General features: G+C 54.3%; 1 protein-coding gene across 1 annotated transcript in view; it reads left to right on the forward strand.

Annotated features, from left to right (window-relative positions):
- Positions 1–13,114, forward strand: part of Inpp5a (inositol polyphosphate-5-phosphatase A) — a 169,076-nt gene that overhangs the window by 60,439 nt on the left and 95,523 nt on the right. The window contains 2 exon segments of the mRNA XM_047554037.1: positions 10,034–10,134; positions 12,895–12,982. Of these exon segments, the coding sequence (XP_047409993.1) occupies positions 10,034–10,134; positions 12,895–12,982 (189 nt within the window).

The following is a 13,114-nucleotide window of genomic DNA, read 5'->3' on the forward strand; positions in this document are numbered from 1 at the left end:
CCCAGCAGGCAGGATCACCACGGGCGAACCCAGGGCAGCTGCTCGCCCCTCGCAGTCACGTCAGCCTGCCTCCTCTCTGGAAGTCGGGCTTTACTGGCAGTGGCTGCTTGAGTTCCTTTGGGACTGTTCCCTCGGAGCCTAAAATGTGCATCTGGGTCTTCTGCAGAAGAGCCCTCCCTGTTCTAGAGGGTCCCCAGAGCCCCAAGGGTAGTGGAGTCTGTTTCCTGTGGGAATGGCGTTGGCTGGATGTGCACGCCTTGAGGTCTTCCAGGGCTGCCTTGTCGTGGTGACCTTGCAGGGCCTCTCTGGTGAGGAGGCCGGTGCAGTCCTGGAGTCCTGGAGGCTGAGCCTCAGCCTTCTATCTGCAGGCCCATGGGGCGTGTGGTCTGGGGCGGAAGCTTCCAGGTTGTTTTCTCTACTCCACAGATACTGCTATGTGGGCGTGCGGGCCCTTTTCCTTCTCTGAAGCTTCCTTGGCTGTCCTGAGAGCCAGCCCAGCTCTGCCTGCCTGCCTTCTCCTGCGGGACCTGGGTGGGCGTTGTTTCCTCAGGCCCTTGCTCTGTGCGTCTGTGCCGCTGTGCTGCGGTCGCTTTCTTGGCTCTTTCTCCGGCTCTGCAGCCCTGATAACCCTGGAATGCTTGTAATTTGCTCGAGGTCAGTCACCACTCCCCCCTCTCTCTCTCTGTCTCTCTCTCTCCTCTCTCTCTCTCTCTCTCTCTCTCTCTCTCTCCATTTCTGAGCTGACTGTGTTCCTGGTTCCAAACCTTTGAGTAGGTCTCATCTGCGTGCAGCAGAGATGGGAGCCGACCTCTCACGGTTCCAGGTCTGGTGTGTGCTCTGATCTGTGAGCAGTTTCTCCTTGCTCTTCTCGGTAGCCCTGCCGGGGCCCGTGGGTGGCTGTGTGCTCTGGTTCCTGGTGCGAGGGCGCCCTCTGCTGTCGGTCTTCACACCCAGCAGTGGCTGGGTGGTCTGATTGGGGTTGCCACTTCTCTGACTCCATTCGACCCAGGGTCTGTGTTGTCACCTCTTCCTTGCTTCTCAGTATTTTGTTGCGGGGGGAGGGGGGGCTGCTGCTTCCTCTTTTTTATCTCTCTCTTCTCTGGAAGCTTTTATGCCCACCCGCTCTAAACTGCAGTCCCTGAGGTCGCTTCCCGGGAGCCTGTGCCCTGGTGGCCTGGGCAATTCCCGGTGTTTTCACTGGAGACTTCCTGGTGGTGTGGGAGGCTCCCCTCTCGGTGCCTGTCTCCTGGTTCTCCTTGGCTGCCCGTGCTCCTCTGTAGCCTTGCCTGGGCTGGCCTCCAGCTGCAGGGAAGCTGAGGCTCAGTGTGTTCCCTCTGTACCTGTTATTTACCAGGTGGTTTGTACATTATGTATGTTGTGTCACACAGGTTTAAACGTTTATGCACACACGTGTGCATGATGTTGGGGCAGCTTGTCCTCAGCTACCCTGGAGGCTTATCCTACATATTTTAAAGAACCAGAAAGCAAGAGGTAGTCTCTTGAGGCTCACCCAGACCCCACCTTGGTGCCTTTCCTTCATCCTCCAGCTGGGCTGCTCTAGTGTCTCCTCTCTGCAGAGCCCCATGGTCATTAGATGGACCCCTCTTCCCTCGGCATGGAACAGACAGGTCCCACTCTCTTCTGAGCCCAGGTTTTCCCGATGGGAGCTTCAGGGTGACAGAACTGCTTTCCGTCGGGGGTCCCTGCTTCAGCGCATGTTGAGGCGTTTCATGATTGACGTTCACCAGGTTGATCGTGACATGTATCGACATGGGTTTTTCTCTGGATTTTTCTTCCTAGGCGTTCACTGAGGCTCTAGAATCTGTGAATGTCTTTCACTTGATTGAGGACAATTTTAGCTGTTACTTTTTCAAGTACTTCTTTGCTGCTCCAGGATCTTTCTCCTCTCCTGGACTCCAGTTATGGTAACGTGCCACTTGATGACATTAGTTGCCATGTTTCAGCCAAGGAAGGACCCAGGAACCACAGTGACCCCGTAAGTTATACTGGAGCTGGAGAGTTTCTGTTACCTGGGGAACATGAACCTGGGCAGGGGGCAAGAGAAGAGGAGGCTACAAGAGGGCTACAAAAGGACAAGAAGAGCCCAAGAACAGAGTGCAGAGGTACTGAAGCTCCTGCGAACCTCAGCAGGCTCTGGGCTGGGTCTGACAATGGCCCAGCCCTGGAAGTGTTCATTCAGAGGAATGCTCCAGGGCCTGGTCTGGGAAGAAAGCAAGAAGCCAGCCAGGGAGGCTGCCGTGGGCCAGTCTGAACTACAGAGGCAGCTCTGCAGAGCGGCTGCCCTGAAGACCTTCCAGAGGGGAAGTGGTACAGGTGGGCCCTTGAAAGGTTGAGGCTATGTGTGTTTGTGCCTTCGTGTTTAACAAAAACAAAAGTTCAAGCTGGCCATCGCTCTCAGCACCACTGCTCTGCTGGCACGTGGCTCAGGATTATTCCATGGCTTGAGTGGTTCCTGTGTGGCCTAAACACTCTCCCCCTGGATTTCCCATGCACACCCCAGCCTCCCAGCTCCTCCCTGCTCTTCTGGCAGAGGGTGGTGGTTTCTGTTGGAGTTTGGGCAGTCCATGCCTGCTGCACAGGCCAGCGTGACCCAACCTTGGCAGAGCCACGAGAGCAGAAGGAGCAGGGGACTCACCCACAGGGGCCACCCTGGTTTCAGCGGCATGGCCTGCGCCTGCTCTCATTGCTTGCAGCGCAGCTTAGGCTGGGAACCCCTTCGGTGAGGTCTGTCCCCTGCACGCCATTGCTCTGGCCCCCGCCTTCCTACATCTCCTGAACTTTATCTCTGACAACCAACTCCAGAGGTCTCTTGGGTGTTCAGTTTTGCTGCTGCGTTGTCCTCGTTCAAGCCCTCGACATGCTCTCCCCACTCATCTTTTGTGTTGGTGTTTGTTCACAATCAGACTGGGTGCACGTGTCTGCGTTTGTGTATCGGCACTTCTGGCAGGGTCGTGTGCCTGCCTCAGCTGCTGTCCCTGTAAGCCTGTGCTTTGGGAGGGGTGGCAGGGTCCTGCTCTGGAAGTCCGAGGTGCTTCTCCCCTATAGCTGGACATTCTGAGGAGGCGCTTGCCCTCGCTGTCTAGTGTCATCTCAACAACAGGGCAGGGTATGTTCCTGCTTCCTTCTCTTTACGGGACAGTTTTCCCCAGACTGTCCTCATACTAGATAGCGTCCTGGTTTTCAAGGTGACCAGTATCTGGGTTTTCTTAGTATGGCCATGTCCTCGTGGATATAGATGGTCATTCTAGATGGCAGCAGCTCGTCCTCTAGGGAGTGTATGGTGTCAGGCACAGTAACCACTGTCCTTTCCAGTGGACATGCCCGACATCTTTCTTCACTCACACAGACCTGAGCCTGCAGATGGCCTTTGTGGGGAAGGTGCCTGGTGCCCCAGGACAATTTTCTGCATGTGGTCTTGTAGACGCCTGGTGTCTTGTGTCAGTTCACCTCTGGTCAGTGTAAGGAGGGCTTCTCATGGGACCCCGGTAGGACATGTGCTTGGAGACTGGGCTGTGGGTGTGGAGAAGCTCGATCAGTGCTCTGACCTTTCCCATCACTGTTCTCCACTTCCCTCCTGAGAGTTCCAGATAAAGCTGTTTGTTTCTTGCTTTAGCACTGGGGATGGAACCTGGGGCACTCCCACACTAGGTATATCCCCAGCCCTTTTTACTTTGTATTTTGAGGCAGGGCCTTGCTGAGTGTCCTGCCCCAGCCTCCTGAGTACCTGGGACGACAGGCGTGACCACTACCCCTGGCAGATGTTGCAGTTTGATAATGTAGGTTCCACGGAAGCAGGATGCCAATCTGTGAAGGCTGTTTCTCAGCACACCTTTCTACATACGGGAGACATGATGCTTTTCCTGTGCGTTGTTTGTGCTTTTGAAACCTCTCGGAGGGCATGGGTTGAGGTGGTGCCTAGAACATCATCACCGCCCATGCATGCATCCTGGGTGCATCAGGGCTGGTGTGAGTGTTGGCAGATTCCCCAGTATGGCCAATGCCAGCGTGCAGGCTTCAGGGCTCACAGTCTGGCAGGAGGGGAAGGTGGAGACCTGTCATTGACTACAGAGGAAGCAAGGTCACCAAGACTGTCCTGAACCCCAGGGGTGATAGTGACTATCCTAGAGGCACATGGAGCCCAACTGTAAGAGCAGTGATGGGGAGACCTGGAGCTGGCGAGGTTGGGCCTGTGGAGGAAGCAGAGCTGCACGTGGAGTGGGCAGGTGTGTGGGCTGTTGTGCCAGCTCAGGGCCTGTGCTGACTCCACCAGCTCTGGTGCTCTTGGGCTCCTCCCAGCCTGTTGCCATTGGGCCGTTTCCCATGGTGCCTTTGGTTTTCTGGGGAGCCTGGTGTGTGGCATCCAGACCTGTACTCCATGCTTCGCGTGTCCACTGCTCCTGCCCCAGCACCTGGTGAGGTTGGTGCTGACACACCTGTGCTCAGGGCAGGTGGCAGGTTCTGGAGCTGTCAGTCCTGGGCTAGTTCATGCCTACAGGCTGTTGCCATTTGCCAGAGTCCCTGTTTTCAAGGAATTATAAAGTTCCTGAGAGAAAGGTAACTGAAAAACAGGGTTCGAACCTCCCTGCCTCCAGAATACTCGGGGTCTGTGGGCTGAGGGACATGGTTCTCAGAAGAAAGGCTGCATGCTGGCCAGGGACTGCAAGAGCAACCTGGTCAGAAGGTCCTGCAGAGAGGAGTGTTGTTGGAAGGAAGCCAGGTGACTGAGCTCTGCTGAGAACCAGGGCAGGTGTGCAACAAAAGCAGAGCCGCACCTGGCCACAGGGTGGACTCTTCAGGTGGAGATGGTGGGCGTGGGCAGAGGGTGGCTGGAGATGGTGCTGCCGTGGGAATGCCAGGTGGCCCATGAATGGTGGCTTTGGGCAGTAACCACTTGTTGCTCACTCCTGGGCGCCAGGACTTTGGAACTCGCTGGGTGGCTCCAGCGCCAGGCCTCTCAGGACACTGAGGTCAGCTTGTTGGCCAGACTTTGTCCTCTAAAGAGAACTTTGCTTGGAGATGGAGGATCCTCTCTCCTGGCAGCTTGCTCACCTGCCTGGCAAAGTCACATGGACTTAGGGGAGCCAAGGGAGGGGCTGCAGTGCTGGCCACAGTGGCTGTACCCCTCACATCCCTGTATGCTCTTGGTCTCTGGTCCAGCTCACACCTGGGAGGAGACTGGCCCGGCCCTTCGGATGAGAGTGACGGGAGCTGACGAGAGCTGGGCGAGCCTAGTGAGCAGGCTGGCACTTGGGAGGAGGCTTGCATGCTGAGCACTCAATGAGGTGGCTCCCGTCCTCCGGGAGAGTGTGGCTTGTGCCCAGCATGTTACTCTGTGGTCTTCAGAGACTGTTGTACCGAAGACTGTTCCGTGAGACCTCTTCGTCGTGTTTGATTTAGATGTGGGAACTGCAGCGGGTCACTTGGTGCAGGATGTAGGACTCCTGTGGCATGTGTGAGAATCTTGCATAGAAGTCATGGTTTTATTCAGTCTCTGGTCCTGGGAGCGCTTGCCCACACTGTCGCTTCCTTGCGTGTCACACAAGAGCAAGTGCTCCAGGGTCGTCCTGAACTGGGGGCTCCCATGAAGATGGGTGCAGGCCTCCACAAGTCCTGCTCTGTGAGCCGGATATGCTGGTGCTAGAGAGTTGGCTCCCTGGGAGTGGGCCCCATCCCTGAGGGGCCGCGGTGAAGCGTGGGAGAAGAGTGGCTTCAGTGGAGGTCAGTGGAGGTTGACAGGCTTGGGGGAGGAAATGGAGTATGTAATTCCACTTAGTGTTATCAAAAGTGGCAGAAAAACTGCGGGTCAGAGCAAGTAGTGCGTTAACCGCCAGCTGCTACTGAGATGCCAGCCAGGAGTGCCAGGCCCTTTCGCTTCGGGCGGTGCTGGGGCTTCTGCAGGCCTTTCTCCCGCTCCTGCCAGGGCTGCTGGCCTCCTGCTGTGGCTTTCCCCTGTTTCACAGGGGAAGGCTGAGGCCCTGCAGAGCTGCATCAGCACAGCCTGTCGTGACAGGAAAACAGGGAGCCTCACCTGCAGGCAGGGATAAGTCCTGTGGGCTGCAGAAGTAGATGGCCCAACTGCCTGGCCAGGAGAGCTAGCCCTGTGTGTTCCGTGGGTGGACGTGGGCTGGGCTCCATCCACTCCTTGACTCATTCTGCTATGCAGACTCCAAACTAGGGTCAGCAGCCTGGGCCACCCTCTGGCAGCCTTCTGAGGACCACCAGCTGGGGCACCCCAGGCATAGTGCACAGAGATGGGGAAGTGCTAGGCTGTGTCTCCAGTGGCCATGGCTTTGCCCTTCTGCATCCGGCTACCTGGTCTCACTCATCCTGGCCTTGCTGGGCACCTGTTGGGGACTGTTTCCGCCTTCTGCTTTCTCTGGGTGCAGCTGGCTGCTATTGGCTGGTGGTTGCCCTTCTTGAAGGGGCCCTGCAGCTAAGTGCAACCGGCCTGCCTGCCAGGTGTGTGTGTGCTGCCCCTTACGATGTCTGCCCCCTTTAGGTGCCTCAGAAGGCTGCTTTCTCCACTGCCCCTGAGCCGGGCCCTGTCAGGTTCCTGCTCTCCCACCAGGCGGAAGAAGATCGTTACCAGGGTGCACCGCCTGCCCTGGTGTCCTCTCCAAGTACACAACTTCTGCTCTTTTCCCCCCAGGCTCCCTAGAGGCCTTTCTGCTCAGTTGGACTGGGTTAGTGCCACTTGTCTGGGGTTTTCTCCTAAAAATCTACCAACTTCTTCATGTGCCCTGTGACCCCTTTCATGACCGTGGTTCTCCTGGGCTTGTCAGTGTCTTCCCTTTGTGCTCACATCCAGACTGGAAACAGCAGAGAGCAGCGCATACTGTGCGGGTCCCTGGATGTTTCTTGCATGTGGATTGTCTTGTGACTTCCATGCTGCTTGACCTGCTGGCTGAATTGTCTTCTGCCTGCCACCTTGAACTGGGGTCGTTCTGTCTGCTAGGGCTCCCAGCAGAGATGGGCTCCCTATGAGCAGTGCTGCGCTGTTGCCTGGGCAGGGTTCTGTGCAGCCACCAAGGTCCGTCTGCCAGGAAGCTGGCTGCTTCCTTGGTCCCTTGTGGCTCCTGCAGCTGTGTCTGTGACTGCTGAGTTCAGATCCCTGCATTGTTCTGGAGGTACAAAGGACCAGAGTTGACCTTGAGAGTTCAGTGTCATTTAAATGTTGACTTTTGTGCCACAGAAGGCTACTTGTGTTTAAACAAGTGATTTTGAGGAGGAAAGTGTTCCTTGGAATTTAGGTGAGAGCCAGTAGATGTGAAGATCTGAAAGAGCCGTTGTGCCTTTCTGTGCATGGAGTGAGGGTTTGACTTCTGCTTCCAGGTGGGCTGGGCAGCCTGGGAGGGAGCATGGCCTTCAGGTGCCTGTGCCCCTGTACAGACGAGGGGCACCCAGTCTTCCTCAGACAGGAAGCTGCTTTTCCTGGTGGTCTGGTGTGAAGACCGTGGGTCCCATCACCCCACTCCTCCCTTTCCAGTGGAGAAGGTGCTGGCTGCGGTGCACCAGGGACACGTGCGGGGATGTGTACTGTGGTCTGGGTTCCCCCGTACTTCTCTGCCTCCTTTCCCTCTACCCCGCCTCCACCTCAGCAGCTGGGTAAGAACATTCTGCAGAGTTCTAGGAAGCTGAAGGACTCTTCTTGCTGAAGACATGAAATTTGTGGAAATCCTCACAGTTACCTGCATATGCAAGGAATCACGTGCACTCCTCGTTAGCAGCTTCCTGTGCCCCGTGCACCCTAGAAATGCAATGGAAGACCCTTGTGGTGGGGAGGAGTTCCAGGCAGGGCAGCACTCCCTGAGGAAACCCACACCCACAGGGGTCCTCTTATTTGCTGTGTGAAGGGTGGAGTTCTGAGTGGGCTGTGGTGTGGGCATGTTGCTTCAAGAAGCAGTGAAGGGATGAAGGAAGGTTGTGTGGCAGAGCTACTGGCGATTTGTTCTGAGATGAGAGTCTTTGGTTGCTGGCACAGCCAGCCGCTCGATGGCACTGAGTTCCCTGGTCTCTGCCCTGGGTTGTGGCCAACACTGCTGGTGTGCATGCTCTCTGTCCGAGGACCCTGGAGGAAGCCCCTGGAGTGATGCCCTGAGTACATGCCACCAGCAAGGGAATATATTCTGAGTGTTCTGGTAAACACGCTGCTGCAGCGGTGGCCCTGTGACCCTGCGAGAGCACTGTCCCATCTCACGGTGGAGCTGTTTTCAGAAGTGTCCGCGTGTGTTCATGTCCTTCTTATTAGAATTTTCCCATTTTTCCCATAAGTATTTTTATGTCACAACCTGAAATCTGGTTAGTTCTGCCTGGGACTGGGCCCACATGGTACTGGACCTGCTCCTGGGCAGGATCGCTACCTCAGTTGTCTTGCCACACGGCAGAGCTGTGTGGAGGCCGTGCTGAACTCCACCTGGAGTCGAAGGAAGAATGCAGGCCCCAGGGCCACAGGTGGGCACTTGCTGCATCCAAGTGTTTTCTCAACCTCTAGTGCCACACACCCTGAGGCCCCTCGCCCTCGTGAGTCCAGCTACTCCACTACCCTCGGCCTTGTGGTGGCAGTGACCCTGACTTGTGGCTCCTCTGCTCCTGCCTCCTCCCACCCCCCCAAAGGCCCTTTTTACCCTGCCAGGACTCCCAGTGACTGCCGGGCATGGGCACCTGTCAGTGGACTTCCCTGCAAGGCACTGCCCACCCTGTGCTCCAGAAAGCAGAGCAGCAAGGCCACGCCTCCCTCTGCTTAGGTGATGTCTGGGCTCCTGTGTGGCCTCACATGTGTCTGCTCAAACTCTGACCCTTGGGAATGCAGGTCTGCATGGCTGTGTGGCTGTCAGGATGCAGGAAGCCTGTTGTCAAGGATGTTCACTGTGCCGCTCTGAAATGCAAGGTTTAGGGCCGATTGAATGCACTACAGAAGGATGAAATCCTTGCTGGTGGTTTCTAAAACATGAATTGTCAACTGTCAGGGACCTTGGGACCTCGGAGACAGTACAGTGTGTGGGCAGGGGTGGATCTGCAGGTAGGTAGACCAGTTGAGGCTCAGTTCTGAGCCCAGACTCTGCCATTTGGGCTGCGTGACCTTGGGCAAGTTATGTTGTGTACCAGTCCTCCCCTGCTCCACCACCATATAGAGTTACCCAAGGATTCGAGACCACCTGAGGACCTGGTGCATGCTCAGCAGTCAGCTTCAGTGATTCCCAGATGGGCAGAAGTGCCCATGTGCAAGCGTGCACATGCTTACACACAGCCACACACATGCTAGCACATGCGTGTATGCTTACACGTGCTAGGTTGTGCTGACACGTGCTCATGCACACACTTACATACATTCTCACAATCATACTTTGTGTGCATGTGCTTACACACCCTATGCACATTCACATGCTCACATTCATACACGCATTTTCTTGCAATTATTCATACACGTGCCTGTGATGCTCATGTATAGCGCTCACACGTGTGCTTACACATGAGCACTCGCATGCACAGTGTACACACGTATCCATGGGCACACTGTGCACACGTGTAGAGCTGCACATGACCACACACATGCTTACCCTTGCTCGTGCATTCCCTTACACAGCCGATGCACATCTGCACAGGCACACGCTCATCCACAGGTGCTCACACGTGCGTGTGCCTGGGTGGCACTCTCATTTGGTGGTGGCCCCAAAGTAGTGTCTTAGAGATGATGACCTGCTTGTTTGATTTTTGGGAGCTCTCCAGACTCCCTGCAGCAGAAACCGTTTCTTTTTCTAATTGGAGAAATATGCCTCTAGATTGTGGAAGAAGGTCCTAGGAAACTCTGAGTCTTTTCTAAGGGATTCATGGTGATGGAAAGAGGAGGACACGGGAATGAAGGTGCCTGGGAACATAAAGGGGCCGCTCCAGACTGGGAAGACCCACCCCTGGTGCAGATGTGCGGCCTTCGCCCCACTCAGGGCTGTGGGGGACTGTGTGGCCTTCCAGCTCGTGGGTGGTTTGTGCCCTGACCATGTGTCTTCCTCCTCAGGTTGTGCACACGCACAAGCCCCATTTCATGGCCTTGCACTGCCAGGAGTTCGGAGGGAAGAACTACGAGGCCTCCATGTCCCACGTGGACAAGTTCGTCAAGTAAGTCTCGGGATGGGTTCCTGTGGGCTGCGGGTGGGCTGGGGTTGTCCCCACCTTTGCCATTCTGGACCGAGACATCCATTGTGTGTATATATATCACATCTTCTTGTCCTTTCTTCCTTTGGTGGACCTGAGGCTGGTTCTGTAGTTGGCTGTTGTGAATTGTGCTGCTGTAAGCACAAGTTCGTGTGTCTCACTGTAGCACAGTGACTTTGATTCTTAGGATAAATACCAGGAGTGGTGATTATTAGTTCTGTTCCTAGCCTTCTGAGGAGTTGCATAGCAGTTGTACTAATTTACAGTGCCACCACAGTGTAAAAATGTTTCTTTTCTCCATGTCCTCAAGAGGGAGTTCTTGTACAGGGTGCTTCTGCTAGAAAATCAACCTGAGGTCTGCAGAAATCCCAGCCTTGAGAGTAAGCGTAGTAAATGGTACCTCATTAACATTCTGTAAAATACAATGCAGATAAAAAGCAAAGTCTGAATAAGCCTGTTTGGAAAATGTTGAAAGCTATCATTATGGGTGGTGTTTGCCAAAGGGGGCCGTGACCGTAGAGTCCATCCTTTCTGTCCCTGACAGTGTGTCTTGAACCTACTGGGGAGAGGGATCTTGTCCCTTCTGGACTCCGGCCTACAGAGCAGGGGAGTAGTGCCTTGTGACTTCAGAGCTGACCATGGAAGGCCTCCATGCTATGAGGGAGGCAAGCCCTGTGCAGTGCCACCTGGGGCACCGGGATCCACGGAGGGGCTTCGAGACCTCGGCCTGGGTCTGTGGGATGATGAGAAGGCTGGGACTTGGCAGTGTCCTGCTGCCCCAGGCTGGGTGTTGGAATGACATTGCTGCCCACGCTGAGTTCCCACCACTCAACGTTCTCAGATGTGACATGGTGACTTTCAGGATAAAAACCTGCACATTTTCCCCAGATAATTTGTAATTTGGGCAATTTTAATGCAAGTGTTACAGACTTTTTTCCTGACATTCACCAAACTGATACAAAATGGCTCTGGAGCAGAGTGAAGAACAGCCAGAACAGTCCAGAAGGGGAATGAGGTGGGACTTCTGCCAATCAGACCAGTCTCTGTGCGGCAGTGGCGACAGTGGTGTGGGCTGGCAGAGAAGCAGGGCAGCCAGAGCAGATGTGGCCATGCTGCTCTCTCTTATGCATGGCCTGTGAAACATGGGCTTCCTATGATTGGTCCCTAATGCTTGTCAGACACAGCCCCCACGGCCTGCATCAGCAGTTGCAGTTGTAGAAAGGTTAAAATTTGAGATTAAGTTATAGCAGAATATCTTCTTCAAGGTTTGAGACAGGCAGAGATTTCCTTACAAAGGTCCAAAAGTATAGCTTATGAAAGGTTAAGACTGATAAATTTCATCATGTTAAAATTAACCACCTTGCTTATAGAGAGGCCACTCCAAATAAAAGGAGTTAAGCCACACTGGGAAAAAGATCTGCAGAACATTCCACTGATAAAATTAGTGTTTAAATATATTAAGAATTCCTGCAAGTTGCTAAAAAGAAGAAAGGCAGGTCGATGGAAGAGCAGGCATTTCTCCAAGCGGGGAAGAGGTGATAGAGGCTATGGCACCTGCAGGAGAGTGGACCCACCGCACCTGGGGGTCCTCCCTCCCTGGCAGCCTCCTGCCTTGTTGCTTTTGCTTTGAATAGCCAGTTTCTCTTAGGATTAAGGAGTGGGAGTCTCTGCCACTTATGATTAGCGGTTCACTTATGCTTTTAGTGCTCGCTCTGTGCATCTAGTTTTTATCTAGCTGAGGCCTTTGCTCAGCCGGCTGCTGCGCCCTCAGCCCTCCTCTGAATGAGGAATGTCTGTCATCTTGGAGAGCCATGTTGGTGGCACTGGAGTATAAGCCTGTCCTTTTGCCTGCCACTTCAAGGTCTCAAGTGGCCTCTGTGCCCTGCTGCCCTTGAGGACGTGGCTGGTGCTCTCACCTCAGTATCCCCCGACTGCCAGATTCTGTCTTTACAGCCGGTTTGCAGTGACTTGATTATGTTGCTCTTTGGTTTGATTTTATTTTCAACCAGTAGATTTATAGTTTTAATGAGATTTGGAAGTCATTTGTTCATTATTTCTCTAGACACTGCTCTTCTTCCTTCCTTCTCTCTGGTCCTCAGCTCCAGGGTGCTGATGTTGCCCTAGTCCCAAAGGTCTTCTTCCCCTCAGTGTGTGTGTGCGAGCCACTGGTCTGTTCCTGTGCAGGACTGTAGGATCGACCTAAAGTCAGTCCCATGAACTTGTTTTATTTCTGATATCATATTTTTTAGCTCTATCAGGTTTTTTTTTTTTTTTTTTGTGATTTTGGGTCTTGTGTCTTTCTTCATTACCTTCATGTTGTTTGGCTTGATCATGTTCGTAGTTGCTAAATGTTTTAAGGTTCTTTTAGTGAATTCTGCCACTTTTGTCCTTTCTGTGTTTGATGGCTATTGGGCTTCTTTTTGGACATCAGGTAATTTTGGTATGATGCCAGATGAGGCGTGAGGCATGATGTTCAGTGTTGGAGCCTCATGTCCTCCCTCAGACTGCACGTGGAGGGCACCAGCAGCTGAATCACTGAGGCTCCCCCTCCCCCTCCTCTCCCCTCCCCCCATCTCCCCTTCACCCCCCCCCCCCATTGGCTGGTGCTGGCTTCAGGGTGACGTGAGATGCTGTCTGAACTACATCCTTGCCCCTCGAGGGTGTCCTGCAGAATGATGTGGCCTCTGTTGCTGTTCCTCAATGACCTTGCTTTTTTCCTTCCAGGGAACTACTCTCAAGCGATGCAATGAAAGAATACAACAGGGCTCGAGTCTACCTGGATGAAAACTACAAGTCACAGGAGCATTTCACGGTGAGTCCCCTTCCAGGCCATGGTGGAAACTCCAGGCAGGGCGAGCCTCCCTTGAGGCTGGTCCTTCTAAGCACGAAGTTGTTTCACACTCCGCTCGGCCTGAATCCAGCTGCTGCGCCAACTGCAGGCTGC

The sequence above is a fragment of the Sciurus carolinensis genome, chromosome 5 (genome assembly GCF_902686445.1).
Source record: "Sciurus carolinensis chromosome 5, mSciCar1.2, whole genome shotgun sequence".
In the NCBI taxonomy this organism is placed as follows: domain Eukaryota; kingdom Metazoa; phylum Chordata; class Mammalia; order Rodentia; family Sciuridae; genus Sciurus; species Sciurus carolinensis.